A 27,967-nucleotide genomic window follows, 5' to 3' on the forward strand; every position below is an offset into this window, starting at 1 on the left:
ATCTGAGCTCACTGCACCAATGCCAAGTCCTTGTCTTCCTCACTCACAAGAGGTGTTACTATTGCAGAAATCTGTAAGACAGTGACGTGGGCATCTCTACATACCTGTGCTAAACACTGAACTCATATAAGACTAGGCGCTTTGAAAAGTCTGTGCTGCAAGATTTCCTTATCTAACGATCCATCAGTCCTCCAGGAAAGGCACTGCTTGGAAATCGATTCAGCAGGTGAGGAATCTGCAGGTAGCAGTATCCTTCAGAAGGAAAAGTTGCTTTAAGTAACAATCTTTCTGATTGATCTACTTGCAGATTCCTCACCGATCGAACACACTGCTTGTCTGATGGAAGGAAGTACAGAAATAGAGTAACTAGGTTTCAGTTAGAAAATTGGCACTGCAGTTAGATCTAATTGAAGTTTCTCTACTCCCCTCTTCTGTCTGCTCCTCTCCAAGGCTTGGAAAAAATGGATGAAAACTGACATTGTTGCACTGGTGGGGTGCTATATGGTTTGAGTCATGTCTATTGTCACTTCTGGTGTCAAAACGAAACCAGGGCCCTCTACTGGCTACATGGAGCTTGGAAATTTTCCAGATCTAGATTGGTGTCTGGGATTATTCAACAGGTGAGGTTTCTGCAGGTAGATAAAGTATCTCCCAGAAAGATTATTTTCAAAGACAAGTAACATTTTCATGTGGCCCTGCAGACCTTCTTGCTGTCCATCAAGGGGAGGCTTTTACAGGTCCTCCTAGCCAAAACGACCCACATATGATCCTGCAGCAAGCAGGGCAGAGTAGGGACCTTGGTCATGTGCTAGGAGGCTTTACATCTGGGCATCTTTCTGGTTGCCAGCCACCTGGCAGAATCCTGTCTGCTCTTGCATTCAAGCACTTCCTTCCTCCAGGAATGGACTATTATGGATGGAGGTTGGGTTTAATGTAGGTGACATATTATGGAGCATCTTCCTGATTAATGTGCAACTACAGGGGTTGCTACCTTCAAGCTTAACCATGAAGCCTTAATAAACCTGAGTTCATGTTACTTAATTGAACAATTGTGGAATTAGGAAGCGCCTTTTAATTTTAATCTAGTCTAGTAGGGATCCATTCCAATCCCTGATCATACCCACTACATGCTAGCAGACATTTGTGAGGGCAGGAACATGTCTCTTTTTAGTGGGGTAAAAGGGGCATTGTACCCATATCATCCCAACACTTAGTTTCAACCATACCTGGGTACCTTAAAATAAAGGGAATCTCTTTTCGGTTTACCCCAAGGTATTTTTAAATTTGTCTGGAACCAAGCCTCATCCAACCATAAGCTTCATCAAGAACTTCCACTCCTGGGAGTTTGAGTCCACCCTGGTAGTATCACCTTACTTGGGTGGGATGAGGTTGCCAAGGATTAAGGTTGCCACAAAACTTGGATAAGGTTTCCCCATCCAATAAGGTTGGCTTATTAGCTTACCGTAGGCGTAGGTAGAATGACATAAAAAAAACATTTTTTCTAAATTCCATTACAAATTGAGTGTTTTATTATTGTGGCGATCCTCTGTTTGTCTCCATGTGTTATGCTAGCCGATGAAAGCTACCAATGCTGGAGAACTGTAGTTACAAGTATGTTTTCTTCAGAACTGAATCTTTTAGGGATTCACACTTAAAGGAGAAGATAGAAAAGAGAATCACCTTATGCAAATAGATTCTGCTTTACAGCCTGTCCACCAGGATAAGAATTTGATTTGTTCCAACCCCACAGAGTGTCAGAATGCTCTCTGATCTGCATTGATTGCCATCTCATTTAAGACTTGTGAGCAAGATGGCACAAACCGCTTGGTACCATATGCACCTCACGCATAATTTAAACCTTTGCTCATCCAGCCAACTTGTGCACCAGTTGTTCAGGCTCTTCCTCTCTCTCACATTGATCACAGGAATAATGTGCTGAATAGTGTCTGAGACTCAACATTCACCACTGTTAAGGCTCAACTACACACAGTGCTAATCACTGGTCATTGAACATTTTAGCAAATAAACAGCATCTTCAAATCCCCCCAACTCGGCCTTGGAACCCCCCACTAGCCCACATCATGTATAAAACCTTCTCTGTCAGAAGATACTTCTTAATTACCAGCAAACTGGACTATCTTGCAAATAGGCTTGCAGTCTCAAGGATAGAAGAGCAGCAATCTCAAAATGTCCATCTAGAAATCAAGAGAGCCAATAAAGAAAAGTCTTGAAAATAGCCATTTTCCTCCTGGACACCCACACTCTGGAATTACTTGTCCTACACCTAAGTCTGCATTATACCCTTTATTATCCAGGAAGGGTTTAAAGGCATTCCTGTTTATGATAATTTCTGTCACTTGTCACCCTGTAAGGACTTCTGCCAATAAAACCTGATTTGTCTTGTAATCTGCCTACTCCTTTGAATCAAAAGATCCCAGAACACAGTTTGCCAAATAAAGTAGGATAATAAAATTGTAAATCAACTAACTTGACATTATCATGAGCCATGCATAAAGATGTATAAGTGCACAATTGTTACCCATTTGTCTGTGTACCCATTGCTCTGTACAACACTCTGCTTCCTCCTTAGACCAGGCTCGATTTTACAACTGCCCTAAAGGTATCAAGATAAAATAAATGAACGTAGTAGCTTTTGTATTATTTAGGAGGGTCATCAGTTTTTCAGACCAAGGTGTTATATTGGTTTCAGTTTATGAGGAGTTTGTTGATATAAATTTGTGTTGTTTAACTATTTACAGATTCTTTTCTAAGGGCTCTATTCATGTACCTCATAAGCAAGAAGACCTCGTTCGTGTCTTGCTGTTCTGTTGAGAATGCCACATGTGCAGTCTTGTGTTAGCCTATACAGGAATGGCTGATCTCAGATTTGTCAGCGCCTGGATACTCTTGCAGGTGATTAGCTGCACTTTATAAATCCTGTTTGATTGATTGATTGATCGTGGACCCCTCCTGCACGTCCGACTGGCAGGCCATCTCTGGAGAGATCCTCCATGTAGCTTAGCTTCTCACTCGCCTACTTGGAGTCAATACTTTGTGTATGCTACTTGAAAATATATTCTCTTTACATAATTACTTGTTCTTATCATGACTGTGACCTACCGTTAAAATTCTGTTACCTGTGTTTTAATTATGCATATATTTCTTTCAGCCTTCCGATGATGATACAATCAGTCTTCACTCTCAGGTGTCCGAATCGGCAAGGGATCAGTTGCTGAAAAATGACAATCACTTAATAGGAAGTAAAATTGATTTGCACAAAGGTAAATCACATTTGAATTATGATGAGTTTTAATGTTAACATTGTTAAGAATGCAAAACTTTGAGAGGAGTGTTTGTTTTTCCCTACTAGAAATATTCTAACCATGACTTAGTGTTTCGTGTCATACTGAAACAAGTCTTTTCTTCAACACCACAGTCCTTGTATTATGATGGTTCACAATATGTGCAACGCCTGAAACGTTTTTCCCCACACTAGGCTGTTTAGTTTGTAGACCTATGTACGTATGTGCATAGAGAAGTCCTTTTATTGAATATAATTTTTTTATTGAAACTTTCCATGACTGATATTGGGGAAAAAAGAAAACAAACTTTAACACAAATTATGAGACAGACTTACATTAAAGAACGTTAGGATGATATCTATGAACTCAAATATCTGAAATAGCCCATGGTTATTGTCACAATCATAGCCATAATGCACCCATGGTCAACAGTGCAGAGAAATCAGGGGCAGCTCTTCTGCAATGGCGAAGGAGCGTCGTCCCTCTGGCCAAGAGCCAGGAGATGAAAAATAAAACGATAGGTGACCATCATTTTATTTTTCATTTGCTGGCTTAGCCAGGAATGCAGGGAGGGGTGGGGCTTAATCATGGGAGGAGGAGAGAGTTGCACCTAAGTTGCACCTAAGTGTACATGTGTGTTTGGCGGCCGTCTCAGGCTGGTCAAACACACACGCTCACTTCGATTTCTCCAGCCTGGCTGTGTTGAACAGTCAAGCTAGAGAAACTGCACAGACCCCATGGCTGTGTCTGAGTGGCAGTCCGAGCCGCTCAGACCAATCCTGGCGCTGCTTTCATGCCAAGTTTAGCATGAAAGCAGCGCCAGGATTGCTGGGGAGCCTGTGCTGCTGTCTCAGTGAATGCTGGGACATCACAAGAAGAAGAGCAATGAGCGAGGGGACAGGAGTCGGTAGGAACGGCGGGAAAGCTAAGTTTTATTTTATTTTTTAAAACATTTTGTCAGTGTTTTCCCCATCGTCGCCCCTGCCTTGACATTTGCGGCAGGCGCTGCTGAGAGAAATGTGTATTTGATTGCATAAGGGTGCGGGTGTTGATCATAACTTGTCAAATTCCAAGTATTTGTCATTCTCATACTGAAACATAACATTCTGTAGTTGGAAGTATTGTAAGGAATACCTACTTCTTAGCAATTACTAGAACATTTGTTTTGTTTATACCTTTATGTAAATAAAGAGCAAAACAACCTTTGCTAGGTAACACAAAACTCATTTTATAATAATCAACTACCTGTGGCTGCTTTTTTGAAAAAACATTGCAGTAGTTAATAATTGTAAAACTCCACAGTAGATACTCAAGTTGGCAGTTACATTCTTCCTGCTTTTTTGCCATACTGTAGCCTTCCCACCCCTTTTATGAGTGTTATTTCTACTCTAGGCAAGTGTCTGACTAATAAAAATTCCCATGACAGAGAAGGAAAAAGATATCTATTCTAGTTCTCCATTGTGGGTTTCATCATTGAAGTCATAAACAGTCCACGTCCACCCCTGGTGCTAGTTTTAGGATGGCAAAATGTATACAATGGGGATCCTTAGTCCCTATCAAAATAACTGAAACGGCTACCAATATTGGGCATAAGATGGGGTATTGAAGCTGTTGATATCCGTGAGGCATACGTTTTCAATTTCACCTCCACTGAATAGTTACCTAATTGGGTCAATTTCACTCAATTTGTTCCTATTTTTCCTTTAACGTAAAGGTAAACAAAGATGATTTTTAGGCTATTCTTTTAACTTAAGAGCATCTTTGACTCTTGATTGGCTATGTCTATGCCGCAGAAAACGTTTATCACTCAAATCACAAGAAGTCTCATATTCTTAATACCCTTGAAAACTGACTAATGCTATATTTCACTTCATATCTCCAAATAATAGTATGGGGCAGTGTATGGGGGTTCTCATTTTCATTATGTTTATTGACTGTATGACTTGGTTTGTGTGTAAGTAATGAAATAATGTATGTTCTTTCTAATTGAAATAAAGATCAGGAGTTGTATGTCTACGTTGACCCAAATGCAGAAGACTCTGCTGTTCCTGAGCAAGGAGATGTACATCTTAGTGGACCATTTGTATCTTATATGAAGGTAAGCTCTTGCCCTGAAAACATGGCCATGCTGGGTATTGTACAGTTAATTTGTGAGGTAAAAATTGACGCATAGATGACAAGTCGTAAACACTGATTATGTATAAAGGAGGCACGCTCTTATGACTCTTCACAAAGGCAAGCCTAAGATCCACCACCATCTTTGAGTTAGTCAATCTTCTAGCTCCAAGAAACCAAATAATGTCTATTTCAAATTCTAGATTAAATAAAACTGCTGTTTGAAAGCTCAGCTGATTAAAATTTGACCTCATAACCATTATGAATTAGGGTTTTCTGTTTTTTTTCGACAAGGCCTCAATTTTTCAGAAACACATTTTAAACATTTTAATAGGTTTGCTGATATAGGAAACCAATTTGTGAATTGAAACCATAACTAGAATTCAGATTGGTTACTTTAATTTGTAGATTTACTTTTGTAGCATTTTTTGCTAAATCATTGTACATAGCGAAATTTACTGGAACCTGTCAGCAGAATATTGGAAGCATACTACACAGTTTATGATGTAGGTGGTCAGTAAGAGAGGAAGGATTAAATATCATTAAATTGGTTCAACTGATATATATATATATATGTATATATATATATATATAAGTCAAAGGAAGTTGGTCATAATGATGTGTGAAGTTGAAGGGATTCTGATAAGAGGGGAATGTTCTGGATGAATTAAATAGTGAATAGTGTGTAGTGTGGCGGACCACTAAGGATTGGTGGCTGAGCTTGTCCAAGGGTCAGGGCCTGGCCGCAGCGAAGATGGCTGCTCTGTAATGATGCAGCATGGGCCCCTTCATCTCTTGGGCCATGTTTAATTAGAGGTGGGCGAGCCAGACTATTCATGGGCCGAACCAGGGTTCTGGCTTTGCTCTAAGAGCCCACTTACAAGCTGTGCCCGCAGACACAACATGCCAAAATGGAGAGCAACTAGGAGAAAAGTGGAGGAGAACATATTCCACTTACCTTGCAGGTGTGTGGGGGTGTAGTGCATTCCTTCCTCTGGGTAAGGATGACAATTTTCACACTATCTAGACCTGAGAGGCTGGGAATGGAGGGGGGGGGGTAATTGAAAATTCAAAAGACCCCTGTATTGACACCAAATTTCAAGAGTTGCCACCTTTCCAAAAGGGAAAATTACTGGCCGTTTGTCCATGTTTTAAAAGTCTACGAAGGCCGGGGCCTTATATTTATAGAGAAATTCATAAAGTCATCTGTATTCATTTGTAACATCACCTTTCTGGTTTTGTTTACTTGTGAGTCAGGGATATGGCAGCTTTAGAGCTCGTTTTAAAGTGCTCTCTTATGTTTTCTGTTTAAATTATTAACTGATAAAGGGGAAATACTGGTCTGTGAAAGACATTACAGTGTTAAAACTCTAAGAAACACCATCACAAACGGATGCATTGTTAATTGGTGCTAAAAGGCAATGCGTTTGTGTTAGCGTTTTTTCAGAATTTGTACAGTGCGTAATTGTTTAGTGAGAAGGCGGGAGTCTTACAATGGACGCTTAAAGAGCTGCAGAGTCTGTTGTGCATATGCTACTTTTAGTAATGTTTTGTAATTATTATTTCAAAGTAACCTTAACTGCAGTGCCAGCGGCGCAGTCGGCTGAAAGATGCCACGTACTTTTTAGGACATGACGTAATTCATATTTATTTAATTAGTTAAATTCTGGTTCAAGTTGTTGACATTGACCCCCTGACCCATACTTAATAGGTAAGTACGCAAATAATGTAAGCTGCAATATTGTTATCTTGTCAGAGGCATCACTACACAAAAGGTGTGGGGTGTAACGGGAAGGAACTGGACTATTATGCCCTGTTCAAGAGGCGCTAGTTAGGCGCGTATTTTCCAGGTGGACGCGCCTAACTAGCACCTCTTGAATAGGGCCTAATAGTCCAGTTCCTTCCAGTTACACCCCACACCTTTTGTGTATTGATGATTTTCTAGCCAAAACGGGAGCATGTGTGGGGTTGAACCACTCCCGATGCTCTCTTTTTGTGTTGCATGTTTGGCAGAGGCTACAGTCTTAAAAATAATTTCCTTGGCATGAAGAACATCTGTTTCAGGGGTGCGTGCAGGCACCAACGCACTAACTCGTCAGACTATTTTCAGGCTGACGCTTGAGCAAGTTGAAGCCCCTTGTCAGTACGGTGACCACCTGGCATTGAGGCAAATTCTTGACAGGACTGTAAAAAATTCATGAAAAAGAGTCAAAATTCAGGACAAAAATTCAAGATCAAACGTCAGTTTTACAGAGACACCCAAGAGAGGCCAACTATGTTGTCAGTGCATTTATTTACGCTTTTTTAACATAGCACTATTTATTCACTGTGGTCTTTTTGTGAGTGCCTCCTGGTATGCTACATTCAGGTGTCACAGTACGCCTTTGTTTTGTAGTAAATTAATGCCCTTCAGCACTGTGTCAAGGCCATCACCCCTACCCAAATCTACCCAATTTTTCTTGAAGAGAAAGTAACAGCAACATTTTGATTATGTTTCTGAACATTTTAAAACCCCGGGCAAACAGTCTAGCATAAGGTTAGGTACCTTAATGTTTCCAGTTTAAACAAATTGAACAAAATCATCTGGCTCTCCCCAACCTAAAAAAAAATTAATGAGGCAGGTCAGATGGTGTGGGCAACAGTCTCAAACCTAATGTCAGGATGTGAGGTACCCACAACTTGCCTGCAGTCTCAAGGCACTAGAGTGTATGATGGGACTCTACATTTATCTCAGAAATGGGAGCCTAGACTACCAATCAAAGATAATAAAAGAGGAAGATGAAATTGAGATCAAATGGGAGATCCACGGCAAGTGATTCAAAGAGTTGTTGCTAAGAACCAAATAAATATGGAAGAGAAGAAAATGTGGGACGGTTCCTAAAATCAGACAAGATAAGTCCACCAAGACTATCGGAAGGTATTGGGTACCTGGGGAGTTGTTTCTGCACACTGGAGAGAAACAGAAGAGGCACTGTCAAGTGGTTGAACAAGCAACATCCATCCACCTTGGTAAACTCTTCTGGTGTAATGGTCTGCTGTTCGTGCTTGTGAAAAGTGAGCGGGGGCCAGACCACTTGCAAGGTTGTGCAAGGCAATTGCCTGCTTTGTCCATGTCTTTAAATGGTTTTGAAATTGAGCAAAAGCCAAACTAATGATTTGGGTTATCCCTACGTGTCAAATACATATAGAATCTTCAAACTATTTGGGATGTAAATTGCACAAGCAAAATGTAAAAAATTTAAAATGTACTTTGTGTTTCTTTAACATATGTACATCACTCTAATCTACGCTGCACCTCTGCACTGTATGCCACGGCACTCCACACCACTTTACTCTATGCCATCACACTCTATGCCACTCTACCCAACTCCACTCTACCCTACAGCTCACCACTTTAGGGGCCATATGTATGAACACATTTTCCCATAGACACAGAATGGGTAAAACCCTTTGCTACATCTGGCCCTAAGCCACTTCACTCTAAAGTGAAACAATATACTTTACACCACTGCATTCTAGGCCACTGCACTCTGCATCACTCTACTCTCTGCAACTGCACTCTACAGCACTATACGCTACTCTGCACCACTCCACACTACTCCACTCTACGCCACTGCACTCTCTGCCACGCAAGTCTACTCTGCACTCTATGCCACTGCACCACCCTACACTACTGCACTCTATTGTATGCCACTTTACTCCACTCCATGCCACTCTACTCTGCCCAACACCACTCCATGCCACCGCACTCTACAGCACTATACTCTACTCTGCACTGCACCACTCTACACTTTTCCACTTTGCACCACTCTATGCCACTGCACTCTATGCCATGCAAGCCTATTCTGCTCTCAATGCCACTGCACCACTCTACACTACTGCACTCTTTGCCACTCTACTCTGCCCAACGCCACTCCATGCCACTGCACTCTAAACCACTGCACTCTACGCCAGTGCACTCTAAACAACTGCACTGTACCCCACTGCCCTACTGGGCTCTACGCCACTGCTCCTATGCCACTCTACTCCACTCCACACCAGTATGCCACTAACGTTAGCCATGCTGAACAGCAGCCACTCTGGTGTAGAACATGGCTAAAACACATTGGCAAAGCCAATAACTCTCAGTTAGACGAGACCTATTGACTTTGCCAATGCTTGTTAGTACTATGAGGTACCGAGGTCCCTGAAAGAACTGTGAATGTGTAAGTCCTTATTTTAAACATGAATTTGACGCCTCGTCAGGGGTAGTTAGTGCTATATAAATACAATTACATCATAATATAGGCTGCTACAAAATGCGCAAATAAATTTCGGTTAAATAAAAAAAGTCCTTTTAAAATACAGATTCGAATAATATACAGATTATACCTAGTATTACATTTTTTTTTATAACAGTCCATTAAAACCACACACTCCACAGCTCACCTTGGAACACCATTACAGTAGCTCTCTAAAAGAAAATATATTTGTCTTCAGAAAGCTTCAAGTGATTCCTTTGATTAGTCAATGCATGTTTCCAAGCCCCTCTGCATTTGCAGATTTACCAGTTGACCACATTTGCATGTCTTTAGGGAAGGAGACCCGCTGGCAAGAAGGTCTTTCTTATCTGTCTGCCCCTCCCTCCCTCAGAGCACTGGAGACTCCCTGCCTTTCAGTCCAGCTGGGGAAATTCATCTGCCCGTAATTTTGCCCTGCTGGACATTGTCCTTTAGGTGAAAGGCTAAAATTATGGACAAATGCCGTCCATTAAACCTTTCATAACGAACGGCAGGGTGAAATTACGGGCAGTCTGTGAATTTTACAGACGGGTGGTCATCCTGCTTGTCAGTGCAGTGGTATCTGGGATTTCCCAGCCTGTAAAAGCAAACATTATGTTAAAACACCAACACGGGCACGTGTCTTGGTCAGAGATACTTCCCTGCAACCTCGTTAATGATCACAGCTTCAATTAATTAAGAATAGGAGAGTCGGGCATGGCAGCATTTTGTTATCTCTGCTGTCCCCGCTGTGACTCGAAGCAACATTGGGACCATTCATATCGCTCCAACCCAAACTATGCTGGGTGCGTGTGCATGAAGCTATCGCTCACCTGGCCCGAACCCCACTGTACGCCTTCACCGACATGACAAGGATTTTTAATGAGCAACAAGCAATGCACACAAGTTCCAAGATGGCAGCGCACTACAGGTGAATCCTGAACTCCTCAGTGTCGATCCATGTCCGTTCCCGCAATCCCATCAGTGCGGGGCGGATGCCCAACCCACCTTCTGCCAAACCCAGTTCTAGTTGAGATCAGGTATCAAGTATGCTAGTGCTGAAGGGGTGAATCTTTTGGCCTTCTTCTCGGGACCTGAATGAGTGATTGCAATACTACGGGAGTGTATACATCGAACCATCGGATCTGACATCTTTATTAGAAGGTATCCTTTCATTGTTTTACTACTCAGCACTAGTCACTAAAGGACTGCTGATTACTCAAGAGAAGGTCAATTGAAATGACTTTGCATATGTGTGATTGGTCTGGAACTTTCATTACCAGTATATCAAACCAGAGTTAAGTGAACTTTTTCCAAAGGAGGACATGCTATAGTAATGTGTGTTAACTAATACAGCAAATGACTGCCACACCTCCAAGGTACTATATCAATATATACTTTCCTTACATGCTGTCCTGTCCAATTCCATTTGCCTCCTTTCTGTACTGCCCCTTATGGCTCTTTTACTAAGTTTGCCTCCTTCCAATACTGTTCTTCAGTGCACATTAACTAATTATTATAAAAAAGGATGCAGATTTTTTTATTACGATCTGTCTACCTGATACGCATGCACATTATTTACCATCGTGGACCACCGTGAACTGAAATATGGGAAGGAAAAAGATGGCAAAGCAGGCCTAAAGAGATCAAAACATGATATACCAAATTCTGACTCTCCAATCAAAGAAAAACATGAAAGTCAATTTAAACTGGAGAAGATTCTTAAACTCAATGACATACATGAAATAGCACAAATCACTAAAACCAATACTGATCTGTTACAAGCGGATATCGCTGCTATCAAAAAAGAGCTTAAGGAAATCAATGTACGACTCACTCTTGCAGAAAGTCAAATAGGTATATCTGAAGACCGTCTAGAAACGTACTCCAAAAATCTTAATAGAACTGACTAGTCTCACCAACAAATCAAACGTGAAATTGTTGAACGATTGTAATAGATGTGACAATCTTCACATTTTTGGTCTTCCTGAGGGTGTCGAGAGTAAATCTACTTCAGTCATCACCTTTCTTGAATCATGGATTCCATCATCCCTGGAAATCACCTTTGACAAAGATTTCAAGATTGAACATGCTCACAGAGTTCCAAGCTATAGGCCCAAAAACATTAATGCACCTCGAGCTATGATATTCTGGCCTTTACGCTTTCAGCATGCTGAATTTACACTCACCCACATGAAGAAGATAAGATTCCTGTCTTGGTAAGACTTGAAGATGAGTATTTACCAAGACTATGCATGAGACACGGTCACAAAACATAAGGGCTTTCTAGCACTGAAACATACTTTTTATAGACAGGTCAATTCAACACTCCTTCATTGGACCAGCTAAATTCATAATAAACTATCAGGGCAAAATTCCATGTATTCACTGATCTGTTAGAATTGCGCGCCTTCCTAAACAACACCACTGAGACGCATATGGATGACACTGCATCCGGTAAAAAATGATGACAAGTTTAAGTGACTTAATGTACCCTTAAGTTTTTACGTGGGCTACTGTGTCAAGGCCTATAATTACAAGGGGTACTTGTTGCCAAATTGACACCATAACTAGTAATCCGGTACATAGGTATTTATTTCGTCTTGCATTTTGCATATGCCCTCACCAGGTTCACTGTGGCTAAGGTATGCTATTCCAGCTAATGTTCAATATTTATAGAGCCATCTTTAACTATCTTCTAATATAATGGCTCTATTCTCGGTTAATCCTGAACATTCCCCCATGATCTGGCTACTGTATATCTTGTACTACCATGTTTTGAAATTAGCTTTACAATGTGTTTTTTGGGATACATTGTAAAATGACAGTTTACATTCTGTTGTTCCTTCCCATGCAGTTTTTCTAATGACAATGTTTATTATGATAATGTTACCATCCGAGCTTTAATGATGCTTTAGTCAAACTAATGTGTCATGGTTTCCGAGACAGTTGTGATCCTCTTGTGCAGACTGTGGCAGGTTAATGCTCGTCCTTGCTCAGTTGTTTTGAATGTATCTATTATATGTTGTAGTCTTTGTCAAATGCTTGCGAATGGCGCCCATTGCCTTATTTCCTGTACCTCGTCCATCAAGCCTTTTCTATATTCCTAGGATGGTTTCTGTCCCACCTAGGACCTCTACCGTTTCCCTTTATGCCCTTTCCCCTTATGTGACATGTACCAGACATGTTAAAACTCCGTGCGGTTCAATTCTTCTATATCAGCCGCATTATCTGATTGCCTCTTCTATTTCTATGCAATCACCTCGACTATTACATATTTTGATATGCTGAAGGTGATCTCTCTCTCAATTCAAAAGGTCTCAACCACCCAGTAAAGCGGAGAACATTTGCTGAATATTGCCATTCACTCCATGGCAATCTGATTTTCCTACAAGAAACAAGGATTGGCTATAAAGAGTCCTTGTCTATGCGTTATGGTTGGATTGCAGACGTTACCTGTTCCTCTGCTAAAAAGAATGGAGTCCTCACACTAATTTCAAAATCATCCAACCCCTCTGCCATATCTTCTGAGCCCAGTAATGATGGAAGATGGCTAATCACACTCTTACAAAGCACAAATTCCGAGCTATATGCAATTAATGTATATGCTCCTACCACTGACGAGCCTCACTTTTCGATTTCACTCTCTGCTAAAATAGCACTCCTCCCAGCTGGTGACCGTATCATATTTGGGGTGATTTCAACTTACCTATGGACCACATTTTAGACACTCAATCGGCTTTTCAATACAGAAACCCTAAATCACACAAAGCGTTACTTAACCTGTGCTCCACCCACAAACTTGTAGATGTTTGGAGGTTGCATAATCCTACAGGGAGCGATTTTACATTCTTTTCCCCACCACATAACTCCTTTCGAGGATAGATTACCTTTTGATCGAACAATCACTCCTGCATTGTACCGCCTTCACTGAACTGATCACAAGATCAGATCATGCCATCCTATCATTATGCCTGCATATCATCCCCGTATGATCTAAAGCTAAATTGTGGTGTATGAACTTGGAAGTTTTAGATGACCCAACATCCATCAGAGAACTCCAAGAAGACATTTCCCACTTTATTAAAATAAATCAACACTCTGTATCCTCCCTAGTGACATTATGGGATTCATTCAGATGTGTCATGAGAGGTAATTTTATTACACGCATAGCACATAGGAATAAACTGATCACCTCAACACTTCAGAATTAATCCACAAAAATAACATCCACAGAAAACCTATACTGACTAACCAATGATCCATCTCTTAAGACAAAACTAAAATGCCTTAAATATGAATTTAACACCTCAGTTAGTAAAAGGGCCCACCTATGGGTGCAGGCACAAAAGGGCAAGAAACTCCTATCTTAACAAGGAAGGTAAATCCCTAGCTGCCTATCTTAAATTTTAAAAAAGCAAAAACTCCATAGTATCTATCAAAGACAATCAAATCAAGATCCTTAGCCCCTCTGATGTGATTCTCAAAGTATTTCAGACATTCTATACCAAGTTTTATACTCCTTCAATCATCACTACAGTGGACACTTGCTTAGACTTTCTGAACGCTTTACCCATTAAACAGATCTCACAATCAGACCAGCAGAAATTGGCAGCTCCGATCTCCATAATAGAACTACTATGCACTATCAAATCAATTCCTTCTGGCACAACTCCTGGACCAGATGATCTCCCAGTCAAATTCTACAAAACCTTTTCAGATTCAATTCTTGACACTCTGGGGAACACTTTAACAGATTTTTCTTCCTCAGGAGAAGTCACATATTGGAATAATTCCTAAAGAAGAGAAAGACCATTCAGACCCACATAACTTTAGGTCCATTTCCCTTATACACATGGAAGAAAAAATGTATGTCAAAATATTAGCTGTGCGACTTGCCCCTCTCATTCCCACTTTAGTACACCCATCACAATTTGGTTTGATCAAAGGCCGACTAGACAGTGATAATATCTGACTTTTCTTCTATGTCATTGAAAAAGTTTGCAGATCACTCTCACCGGCTTCCACAGCCATTGGCTTAGACGTGGAAAAGGCATTTGATAGTTTTCTTGCCTTTCCCTTGTACCATAGCCCGTTTGCTAGGATAAGGATTAACAGGGCCACCTTCTCACAATTCCATCTTTAACAAGGTTCCCATCAGGGATGTCCCTTATCCCTGATTTCTGTTAGCATTGACTCCTTACTTTTGTTAATCAATGAGAATAAGGCCATCCCAGGTATTTCTTTTGGGGACAAATCCTACAAGATGGTATCCTATGCTGACGATCTCTTGATCTTTACTGAACAACCTGACACAGCCGTCAATGCCCTTCTATCCAATGTTAACATATATGCACAACATTCAGGTTATTCCCTGAATAAAGAAAAAATGGAGGTACTCCCTTTAAACGTTCATTACCATCCCACTATAGTGGGCTCCTCTAGCTTTCGATGGAATACCTCCATAAGTTATTTTGGGGTTTGGTTTAGCAATAATTGTCCTGATTCAGTTTCTGACCAGGAACGTCGAACCCTAAATTGAATAAAAGAATTACTATCCACATGATCGCCAAAACACATATCTTGGAGAAGATTGGACACCATTAAAATGATGATCTCACCCTTGGTCAACTTTCTGGCTAATATGATCCCTTCACACCTTTCTCCAGAATTCTGCTTCAAATTAGACAAAGAAGTTTCTTCTTTCCTTTGGTGTAACTAGAAACCTGAACTCCGTTTGAAGAAATTAAACACGCCTATTTCTTTGGGGGGGGGGCTGTCATTTCCCCAGCTGGATTCATTACCAAACAGCTTTTGTAGCCACCCAAGGTGCGCGTTGGTTTGAAACAGACCCAATGAAGAAACCCATGTGGTTAGACATTGAATCTATCATTGCTTATCCCTACCCATTATTATCCACCCTCACTGTGTGCCGTTTACCACTTAAAAACTCATCTCATTTTTTTAAAGACACTATTTCAGCGCTCATCTCCTTAGATGGTGTCTTAGATACCAACATTTGAAAATTCCTTTTTTATGCCTCTCTGGCATAATAAGAAAATATCAACCCAACTTTCTCCAAACATTGCACCAGTATGGCCAGCCAAAGGTATAGAAATGTTATAGGACCTTTGTTCATACAAAAAACCCCTATCTTTTTACAAATCTCAAAACTACACAAACCTACCAGATTTAGATTTCCATGCCTGCCTTCCCATCACGGCTAAGATCTTGAAACTTCCCCACTTCCAACAGTCCCAACAATCCCTAAACTTCAAACATTTCTAAGTGGAGATTACACAGCCTCAAAATTATACAAAATCATTGATACCTTCTATCTACCACATACTACCTCTTTGATAAAGAAGTGGTCTGCCTAATTCTCCTCTAAAGACTTAGCTACCCTTGACGGTCAATCCTGGAAAACCTGGTGGCCAGTAATTTTTAAACATAAACTCATCCCTTCTATTCTCCAGACAACATTTTTTCCAACACATTTTTTTGTACTGGACTCGGTCTAAAATAACTTTTTTAAACCTTTCAGACACCAATACATGCTGGTCATGTGAATCTGATATTGGTGACGAGGAACATATGTTCTTTACACGCCTCAACCAACACGATTACTGGCGAAACATATCCTTACAATTGGAAGATAATTTTCAATGCCAAATAAACCTATCATTCTCATCAGTGACTCTTGAGTCCACTGCTGATGGTACTTCCTGTCGACCTCTTGATATCAGATCTTAGCCTGCTAGACCTCTGACTTACTATTGCGATCAAAGTGATATTAATTGGAAGTCCAACAAAAATATGTCTTATCACTCTTGGTGGGGCTGGGTAACATACTTAGGGAGCACACATCTTGCACTAATAAAAGGTAACACTCAGCTGTCACCTTCACCATGTGTCTGAGAATCCCTGGACCTTCTTTGTCCGTATACCACTAGTTGGAGGGTATCTTCCAAGGTACACTCTTACAACTGTATATACTTTTCACACTCAGTACTGCTGAATACCTGCTTTTACTCTAATGTACATGTCATCCTTCCTTTCCCCCCATTTTTATCTCTCAATCTCCCTGGACTTTTAGACAAATTATCCCTTTATAGGTATGCTATGGCTCTGCAGGTGTTTTGTACTAGGATGATTGTTTCTCAAATATACTTAGGTATTTTATTCTTTCTTCCAGTCACTAAAGCAAATCAGTGTTGGTTTCTGTAATCCACAGTGCAATATAAGCATGTCATATATTATATATTGTTTTTACTCTGTAACCTCTTTTCCTCCTTTGTGTTGTATTCTTCTTCGCAAAATGTTTAATAAAATGTTTTGAACAACAAGAATAAGGGGGGTCGGGCTCGGATCGTGTTCGAAGCGAGGGTCCCCGAGGTGCGCCAGAACCAGGCATCTGGCTCAAGCCAGACTAGAGGTTTCAAGGGTTCACCCGCCTCTGTGTTTATACTTCTAAAGGCACATTACTTGAGCATAGCTGGGGGAACTACAGTGGGAATCAACGCTGCTCCTACCACTGTAGCCTTATTCTTATTCTTCGACGGTGGTGGCCACTACACACCTATGAACTCAGTGAAAAAATGTCTCTCTCAAACTCACACTGCTATACCGATACAGGTTATGGACGCGGTGTCCGGTCTGTCTGTTTAACCCAATCAAGAAAGTGGAAATATCACCCCCCCCCCCTTTTTTTTTTCTACCCAGGGGAGAGCAAATATTGTAAATTGAATTCACGGTTCACATTTATCCATGATAGGAGTGGAGCAGTGACAATAGTTTTGAGTGACGACGGGACGCTGAGGTGAGGAGTGGAGCCTAGCAGAAGGTGGATTACCATGAGGTGAACAAACAGCTCCCTTACTACCAGAGGGCAACGGAGGACAGCAGGGAAAGTGAAAGTACAAAAGGAGCACAATGTTAATTGAAACTGAAACGGGCTGGACTGGGAACCCAAAGTCGCCCTGCCAAATGTTGCCAGGCTAGCCCCATAGGATGCATGAAGAGCGAGCTGACCACTACAATTTGGGTACAAATGGCTACAATGGTACATTCTACAACACATTTTTCATTATATATTTAACTGTATTAGTTTTTACTAAGCATAGTAAATGATGACCTTACAGAGCACCAGGATACAGCAATCTTTATTGAGGCTCTTCAATGATTCCCTTACCATCACCTTCTTACACTGCCTCTCAGTGGGAAAACTGGGCTGATTGCAGAAGCCCCCTAACTTTTTGCCCCCATTTGTCACTCATACTGGTGTATTCCTCACTCTGATGATACCCTGGGCACTGCTAAACAGTCCCAGGGCCTGTGTTCTGATAAAAATTGTATATGTAAATTAAGATAATTATAATTGGCTGTACCAACCTACCTATACGTCCCTAGTATATGGTAGGGCATGTAGATTTAGGGGCCCGGTATAGATAGTACACCCATAGGTGCAATGCTGTGGTGCGCAGTAGTTAACCCCAAATTCGACTTTGGAATTAAAAGTACTTCCGAAGTCCTAAACTACCTTATTTTTACATATGTCAGCCCTAAGATATGCCCTAAGTGCCCCCAGGGTTGGATGCAGTGTAACTATAAGCAGGGACTTTATAAAATATGTTTTATAAGCCCTGGTGAGGGAAAAATAGCCAAATTCGTTTTCCCCATTGCAGTGAATGGGCTCCATAGGCCAACATGGAGGGACTTTATTTTGAAATAATAAAGTCTTAATTTCCATAGGAAGCATCTAAATACAGCAAGTTTGGTATCAAATTAAAAGTTATAATAAATCCAATAATTTGCCAGTGTTGTATTTAATATAACTTGAACAGGGAAAGGGTTTTAGATCTCTTGCTAAAAGTTACCAACTTAAGCCCTGTAGTACTCTTTTCTGATTGGTCAGTCTCTGGCAGCCTGAGCCAGGCTGCCTTGATGAGGTGTGAAGTGGCCTGAGCTAAAACAAAAGGAAGCATCTGGAGGAGGAGGTCTGCCTTAGCAGATGGTAGAACAGGATTGGGGAGAGCAGCCAAACTGGACTATAAAGGAGGGAAGGACATTTGGGACAGCAACTTGACCCCCCCCATTCCCTGCAGCCCCAGACAACCAGGTGCCTCCTGATTAGAGCAAAAGAGGGCTGGAAAGAAGGGGTGTGTTAAGGGACACTTAGCCACATCAGTGGGTGGGCCAGCCAGATCTAAACTCCAAGATTAAATTTTCACTATCTTGGATTTTGGAGGAATGCTGCTCCCTGGGATTAATTTTTGCCACACTTCACAGGAAATGGTCACTCAAGAGGGGGGTGGCCTGCATGTGATTGGACAGTAGAACCCCTGCTTTCCACCCCAGGAGCAAGACTAAATATGTCGGAGCTGCCCCACACTTCAGACCCCTACTGCAAAAAGACAAGAAGAAAGACTGTCCTGCTGGACCCCTGGCCTGCACCTGGACACTCCACTTTGAAGGACTGCACACTTTGGGCTTCATAAAAAAAAGGACTTTGCCTTACTTCTGCAACCCTTGAAGGGACTCCCTGTAAGATACAGGTAGAAAGGAGCTGACCAGAGTCCCTTGTACCAAGTCCTGCACAAATAGCCCAGCTGACCAGTGGCAGTTTAAGGATTTGGACCAGGTGCATTCTGGGATTTGAAGTCCAAACCCCCAAGGAACAACTCATAGCTTCTGGAACCTTGTGGGTGCGTTGTGGACACTTGAAGGATCTTAAAATTACTTCTGGAAGAAGATCCAAAAGTTTGGAGACGTTTGGAGCAACTTTGGAAAAAAGCTCCATAAATGGACCGACCCGACGTCGCGAGTCAAAGCCAGCCAATGTGGACTGCGACCCAGCCTGACTTGCGGGTTCAACCTGCTGAAAAGCTCCGGAGCCCTAGATTTCCAGGATTTGACCGGGGTCTTGTGGAAAGGCAATCTGACAACGTCACATTGGAATCGGCTTGCTGAGGAGGGTCATCCAACATGGGGGAAGAAAATCTCAAAAAAGGTTTCTAAGTCCGAACGTGGAAACTTGAAAAAGACCTCCCACACCGTGTATCTGTAGAGGGCTCCAAGAAGGTCGGACTCAACTTTTGACTTCGTCCCTGTCGTTGAGAAATCTTAAAGAATTTTTTTAATGGTGAAAGTAAAACTTTAACCGAGGCCTCCCGCTCAGTGTAGTCCATCACAGTGTACCTAAAATTTTGACTTTGCCCTGGGCAAGTGCGACCTGATGTCCCAAGAAGTGCTTTTTGTTTCTAGGCACTAAAAACATTTAATCTTTACAAAATCATATCTCCAGTTCCCTATATTGGCTTTTTGTTGTTTTGGTGTCATTTTAGCAATAACAATATGATCTATTTTTGTGAATTGGTGCTGGATTTTTATTGCGTTTTGTGTTTTCCTTACTTACGGTTTTGCTGATATTAAATGCTTTACACACCAGTCTCATAACTTAAGCCTAACTGCTTGTGGCCAACCTACCAAGGGTTGAGCCAAGATTAATTTATTGAGACTTTGAATGGACCTAGTGGGGGTTTGTGGCCTATTGCTAAGTGAAGGTACTTACCTGCCCTTACAAAAAAAACACTTTCTAACGCTCTCATCTTTCCATATTCCCTCTCTCACATGTTTTTCATTTGTTTTATAGCGCCTCTCTTATCAGTGTAGGGTGTTGGAGCACACCCGAACAGAGACAATGAATCGTACGTGTGTAATAAGTGAATAGTAAATGTTACATACGTGGTCGAATTGCATTAAAAATGGATGGGAACTGTGATAGTTTAGTGGGGGTGGGGGTCACTGAGCGTAGGGGTGGGATTAAAGGTGCGGCTAAAAAACAAAATATTCTGTAGCTTTTATTGGTCTTTCACCATCAGGTAGCTACATTTAAAATAACACACAGCTTAAATGAAAAATAAATGTTTAAAAGTTGTATTACAATATCAAAAATCTATCAGTTATTGCACTGCAGAGGTCTGTGAGTAACCGGAGAGCCACAAAATTAAATCTTGGTTAGAGCATGTGTAAACATGTAAGTCATTATTTTAATTTTGCATGACACACAGGATAATGAAGACTGCTACAAGATGCTCAAAAAGGGTTAACATAAAATGGTGCTTCCAAAATATAGATTTTAATAATACCCTGACTGTATATAATACAATGTTTTTGACAACTGTCCCTTCAACACCTCTAGGTATTGCAAGCGCTGTATAAACACAATTTCAATGGAAAGCACTGCACTTCACAACTCAGTTGTTAGCTCTTTGCACTCCCACTCAAAAAGAAGTCTTTGTCGTCACAAAACGGAGACTTTGATCAACTAAAGCCAGTGCCACTCCCAGGTGTCCTTTACATGTGCATATTATCCTATACATTTGCAGGTTAACTCTCATTTCTTTCAGGCAAGCAGGCACCGTGGCAGGAAGGCTTGTTTAGCTGTCTGCCTGGCTTTGGTTTCAGAGCAGAGGAGACTCGCTGCATGACCCTTGGGCAGAAGCATTTAAAATATTGGATTTAACCGTCCTGGGATGGTTGTCTTTTTATAAAAAGTAGTGCAATGGTTTTTTATGAATCAGAAAAGTATAGCACGTTGTGCCCCTCTGATCCTGCCCACTTTGACCACTGGTTACATAAGACAAAGGGGGCTACAAGGTGTAGGATTCACTGGTTCGCATTTCTTAAGAGTGCTTGGTCTGGGGGCATACACTCAGGATTCAGAATGGAACAGAGTCGTTAGAATTGACTTTACTAATAATTTATTTATACCCAAACTAATCATGTTTAGCAAAATTAGGATAATCAAAGACTGGGAAAAACATAACTTTCTAACATGCATTATGCAGTTTGCATGCAGCTTTTCAATGACAGTTTATATCTCCCTGTGCGAGATAATGATTATAACTTATGTCCTGCAGAGTAACAAAAGAATCCCTGTGACAAAGTCAGAACTGCTACTGCCTCTCTCCAGCAGGTACACTGATCACCAGACTTATATTGCCACTTTTATTATTGCCTGAAATCTGTTCTCTATACCAAGAACTCTGCGGTGCTTGTGAAACTGCTGTACTGCTACAAAACCGCCCCCAAGTAAAAAAGAAAAGTGACCTCCCTACACTTCCAACCCTCCGGGGAAACACCCGATGCCCAGTACGGCCAGCCACGCCTTGAACTGAAAGTGAAATACCTACATATGGTTTGGGTGCAAACTGCAGATCTGCCGTTGCTATATATGACTGTGCTGGAAAGAGAAGCATACTGCCTGTTTTTTATTCGCTGGTGTCTTATCTCTGACAAATGCCTTTTCAACCTCGACTTCTTAGCTGGACATTTTGCATGGTCAAAAACTATGCCATAATATATCGTATTATATGTTGGTCAAAAACTATAGACACGGTCCATACACACAACTTCATGACGTGACCTGCAAAGAGTGACCTCGAAATTGCTGATAAAGGGCATCGAGGGCCATATTATTATCATCAACATATGCAACTAAATGATGTACAGGGGCACAGAAGTTATAAACATACAGTTATACGAGTCCTGTTCCCCCAACTGATCCCACTAGGGCCACTGGGTGACAGTGTGTTACAGACCAGTAGAGTCCACTACCGACACCAGCTGCTACTTCCAACATTGCTGGTCAACTTTACTTAATAACTTGCTAGAGTATGACCTTGGGACTTCCCGTTCTGACATGGAACTGACAACACAGTCCGATTTCACCGAAGATGGTGAAAGTCAACTTGAAATACACCATGAAAGAGAATTTGTTTGATCAGCTCTACAATACCAAAAGATCTGATATTGCTCTATTCATGAAACACAGCCTGACCCTCTGAAATGGAGATGTGACTGGATAGGCTAGGGGGGCAGTAATAATCGCAAGCACACCCCTTCGGATATTGAGTGTCAGACCCAAGTCCACAAAAAATGTGGTGTAGCTATACTCCTCGGAATATCTCTCACACTGTGCCCTGCAAATGCGATCTGATCCTGATGGGAGATACGTCTTTGCTACAACAAAGTTCTCATACGCTGTGCTCATAGTGGGTTCTTTATAAGCTCCTAACACGCACAAATGCAACTGCCTTGCTAAACTTCCGAGAATACTGACTGAATGTTATTGAAATTAGATTGTGACAGGCATCTTGTGACTGTTGTAGTTTTGGACAAAATTGGGCCTGTGGATCAGCAGTGATGGAGCTGTACTGTTGGATGTCAGCAAAGACTATAACCTAATAGATATATGGAGACTACTACACCCTGAAGATAAATAATATACCTTTCTCTCCAACCCCCATGGTACTTCATCTCATACTGATTATTTTCTGAAACTGCACTCCCTGCTGAATGCTTTAATATATTGTGTCATATCTTAGCACATGGTCTGACCAGGCTCTAATACAGCTGGGATTGGACTCTGCATACATTTTCCACACCACCGCAGAAACAACATTACCAAATCCTCACAAAGTTACTGGAACACTGTCTCAGAAGTATCCTGGTTTTCTGAATTCTACTGGCTTTGACACAACAACACCCTCCTCCAATCCATCTCCAACTTCACTGCCTAGATCACCAACTCTGCATACATCCTGGCTTCTCACAAAGCCACGAGAACCAGTCTGCAAGCAGGCTCAGAGACTGCAAATGCCACTGAAAGCAACTTGAACACAGGTAAAGTCAAAGCTAGGATGATGCCGATAAGGTCACCTACAAATCTACCCTCAAGACTCTGATATCAGCAAGTCAGAGCCACCACAAACACATCTAGCTCACCAGCCTCATCGAAAGCAGCACCAACAGAGCTAAGGAAATTCTCACCATTGTGAAAGACTTCACCTTGCCGCAGCAAGCTCCATTAGCCAAGCCATCTTTAAATACCTCTTCACCAAGCTGTCCCTACTCTTAAGCAGCAAAATTATCAATATCTATGACAACTTCGAGCCTCAAATTGACCCTTAAACCCTTGTAACCTTGCTGCCCATCTCAGCCAACACCCAGAGGATCACCCTGACCACCTGGCCTACCGTTACCACTCAAGAGACTGCAACAGCCATGCATTTAATCCATTCCGGGTCACCTTCGGACCTCTGCCCTCACCATGTCTTCATCAAAGGCCTGGCCCACCTCAGTGTAGCTGTCATCTGATCCTGAATGACTCAATCATCACGGCCACCTACCCGGATGCCTGGAAACACACCACAGTACTCCCGCTCCTCCAGGATACCTCAGCAGACCCTAAGACGCTAGACAACTACCAACCTATTTCACTGATACTCTTCCCAGCAAAAGTCATGTAAAAGATTAAATCCAAATGCCTAGCCACCCACCTCAATGTCAACCAACTCCTTGCCACTACTCAATCTGGGTATAGGCCAAACCACTTTACAGGGACTGCCCTCCTTGCCGCCAAAGGCGACATCCAGATGATCGTGTAGATATGACAACACAGCCCTTATTCTAGTGAACCTTAACAAAGTCATCAACACTGTCTCCGACTGCTTTCTTATCCAACAACTGCATGGATCTGGCATCCAAGGATGCACAATTTGCTTGATTTGCTCTTTTCTGACAGGCCACACCCAGTCTTTCAGCCTGGCCCCACTAGGAGTACCATCAATCAGAGTTACACTAGGATCCTCGGTGATCCCACGCTTTTCAACTCTTACATGATCCCACTCACCAGCATCATCTGCGCCCCTGGAATCGACAACATACACTACGCTGACGATACCTAGATCACGGTCTCTTTCTCAATAGGATGCAAAACACCTAGACACCTAGACCAATTTCTCTACCTGCAAGATTAAAGTCGCCAGATGGATGAATACCAACAGCCTCAAGCTCAACACAAACAAGGTTGGAGCAGAAATCTTTGGAAAGATGCCTCACTCTGGGACCCTTCCTGGTGGCCTGCTGAAACTCTGACCCACAACCCTCCTGCCAACCAGTGCAAAGAATCTTGGAATAGTAAATGACAACCAACTCACTATGATCGTCCGAGTGAACGTAGTCTCTGTCTCCTGCTTCCAAACACTCAAGATGCTCAGGACGCTCTTCAAATGATTCCTTACCAACAATCATAGAACCGTCACCCAAGGCCTCATTACCAGCGAGCTGGACAATGGCAATGCACTCTATGCCAGAATCAGTGTTTATCTGACCAGAAAACTCCAGACCATACAAAACAAAACTCAGCAGCCAGGCTCACCCTCAATGTCCCACCCACATCACCATCCAGCTCCACTGGCTACCAGGCCACAAACAACCCCTTTTGAAATTCCTCACATACACATACAAAGCCTTACACAACACTGGCCCCATGGACAACCCTACAAAACACTTCCGTTCGGGTGGACTACTACTTGCACACCCCTTCTACATAAACAGAACCAGATCCAAGTATGATGTTTTCTCCTATTTCACTCCTAAAACCTACCCCCCCTGAGGGCACATGAGAGCATCCTCCCCAGTTTTGGATTTCCACTGGCAGTGAAGAACTGAGTAGAGGCAATATTCTAATGAGTAACTTTCTTACGGGGAGGATTTCGCCTAAAAAGAAAATCATCCCCACCATGTCGGGAATTGTGACTTCACATCAGTTGTCATAACTGAGATATTGCCTCCTGAGACCCGAACCACTTCCTCTATTGGTAGTTTTAAATAATGATTTGCTGAAAAACACACACATATATTTGCTTCATACAGCCATAAATCTTTACCAAAGACTCTAAATGAGGCTGTAACAAGACACCTACTCATAATTTGGAATCACTAAAAGCTGAAGGTCAATGCTTGTATACATAACGTGACACCCATATTCCACAATTCTGACATACGGTTAGTAATTTTGTGGTCCACTACAAAAATTTAAATCATGAAATTGGACATTTAAGTCCATTATTTCACAACGGCTTATTTCAAATATTGCACACACTTAAATAGCCTAACTTATAGTTGATGAAAATGCAGTGTTTATGGAATGAGTGATAAAGTGCGGTTGCGCTACCCAGTTTTTCCTTGTATTTAAACCACTACCATACTGGAGGATAAAGATTGGTTACATTAACGCATTTGTAAGGAGGAGGGTGATTAAAAATGCGGTGATTTTTATTTATTTTTTCTTTTCTTTTTTTCTCAGCTTTATTACAGTTTTTCCGCTTACCTCTTATTTATACTTGGCTGAGGCCCTGTTGAGATGGCAGGGGATGCTACAAAAATTCCGCCAGGGTTGAGGTGGCAGTGTTCAGAATAATTGGCTACAAATAGGCTGCCCTTCCATAGTTTTCTCAACAAGAAGGGTCGCAATAGGGACAGTGGAATTCCTTAAGTGATTATTGTCTCCGAAAATGCTTAAAAATACGCAATTTACTGGATCAGGAACAGTGACTGCACCGATCACATTGCCGTCCTCCAACTCTGAATTTCACGTCAGAAAATGATGCTGCAGCAAGAAGCAAGGAGGCATCACTGCTTTTCCTTTTTCCAAGCTCCAAAGGAAACAAGCATTTGTAATGCAGTAGGTCTCGCATTTGTTTGAGTTAAGGCTATTGTCGTTGTAAATGCTCAACTGGACTTTTCTTGCCACATAAATTGGTCAATCCTGTCGAATAATTTGGTCCAATCTGCCACTTAATTCCAGTGGCCCTGCATATAACTAAAACACTTCCATATACTGCAGAGAGTCTTGCCCTGATGACCCTGAATATTTCTTAGATTGTTTTTTGTACCGTTTTCTTTTAATTTATTTTTAATGTGGGTGATGTGTGAGGGACTGTTACTGACATTTTGTAGAGAAATGTTGTTTGTTTCATGCAGCATCAATGAAAAATGGTTCAGTAAGACCAAAACAGGACCTCACAAATGAGAAATGGGGCAGGGTGTCACGAGGGTTATTTGCATTTTGAGCAATATTAGTGAGCGGCTGCTGTTTTAAAAGTATTGAAAACTCAAGTTACTATCCCTGAATATTAGATGTAAACACATTAAGAATTTAGATGGGTGTGCTTGTGCATTGTCGGTGACCTGGCCAAAGAGGACGAGAGAGCTGGAACTGGATCATAAATTCACATCTGTTATGGCAAGGACCCCCTTATGATGCCCCAGGGAAGAACTAGGGCAGAAGTATGATAAATGTGGTTGCACAAGGAGGGAAGTGGATTAGGCTGCAGTTGTCAGTAGCTGGGAGAGTATATCTTATGAAGATAGTTCTTCTCCTGAAAAGCATTCACTAAAGAGTTTACGACAGACGTGGAGCTTTACATGGGGCAAAATTGAGTCATGATGGCTTATATCTTCACGCTGCTGTTACTAAGAAGTTGAAACTGAAGGGACGGCTTTTAATCAACGTGACAAGCGCTAATCCGTTTAAACACACTTTTTCACCCCAAAATTTCAGTGGCTGAAACTTGATATTATATGGTAAGCGGGGCCCACAAGAGGGACTTAAGCGACATCGGAGAGAGAGAGGAATGCGGATTTGTAGGTGTAGCAAGTGGCATAAAACACATTGCTTTGTGAAATAATCTACATTTTTGAAGTCTCTATAACTGACTGAAAGCACCTTTCCATGTCACAAAGGATGAAAGCATCTTCAAACTCCGCATTTATGTGCATTCTTGGTGCTGGATGACTTATGGCTCAAAATCTTCTCCAAAATCACAGTGGTTATTTTACAGTTTTATATAGTGCAAACTCAACCAGCAGGCATCAAAGCACTTTACAGGAGCATCAGTTATATTACACGAGTGCAGATTCATTTTTTGGGGGTCACTGGGAGATTAAGTGAATTGCCAAGAATCACGGGATGGTGAACCAACGCTGATACTCAAACCTTATTCCCCAGTTACTAGGGGAGCAGCTTTGGTTCCATGCCACATTTGAGACATATATTGACGGAGAGCGTTAATTACATTGGGAATGCTTTGCATAGCATGGACCAAAAAAAAAAAAACCGATTAATTAAAGCATGTGAAATGTAATCAGGAAGAAAATGGTTACGTTAACGCTTTTATACTTCTAATATGCTGCCAACATTTACCATTCTAATGTGCATGAAGCAGGGAAAGGGTTCAGTACCACAGGCTGTCCCTAGGTGTTCTTTGGACCTATTTTGGCCACATAAGGTACTGCAGCCTGCAATCTTGATTTCACACATCCCCAATGACTTTTGGGCACCTTGCTGAAAAATGAAGCGTGCGCCTGTTTTTTGTGTTAAGTTTTATGCTGTGCATTCAGGTTATGCGGGAGAAGGCGACTAGAGTAGTATGCTGGCTGGAA

The 27,967-nt window shown here is 41.7% G+C and overlaps 1 protein-coding gene across 3 annotated transcripts in view; it reads left to right on the forward strand.

Moving 5' to 3' along the window:
• The window catches only part of LRCH2 (leucine rich repeats and calponin homology domain containing 2), a 743,639-nt gene that overhangs the window by 348,021 nt on the left and 367,651 nt on the right, over window positions 1-27,967 (forward strand). For all 3 annotated transcript variants that reach the window (XM_069212552.1, XM_069212555.1, XM_069212554.1), the window contains exons 8-9: window positions 3,170-3,281; window positions 5,300-5,400. In XM_069212552.1, the coding sequence (XP_069068653.1) occupies window positions 3,170-3,281; window positions 5,300-5,400 (213 nt within the window). The remainder of the gene's footprint in view (window positions 1-3,169; window positions 3,282-5,299; window positions 5,401-27,967) is intronic.

Source organism: Pleurodeles waltl, chromosome 2_1 (genome assembly GCF_031143425.1).
Source record: "Pleurodeles waltl isolate 20211129_DDA chromosome 2_1, aPleWal1.hap1.20221129, whole genome shotgun sequence".
NCBI lineage: Eukaryota > Metazoa > Chordata > Amphibia > Caudata > Salamandridae > Pleurodeles > Pleurodeles waltl.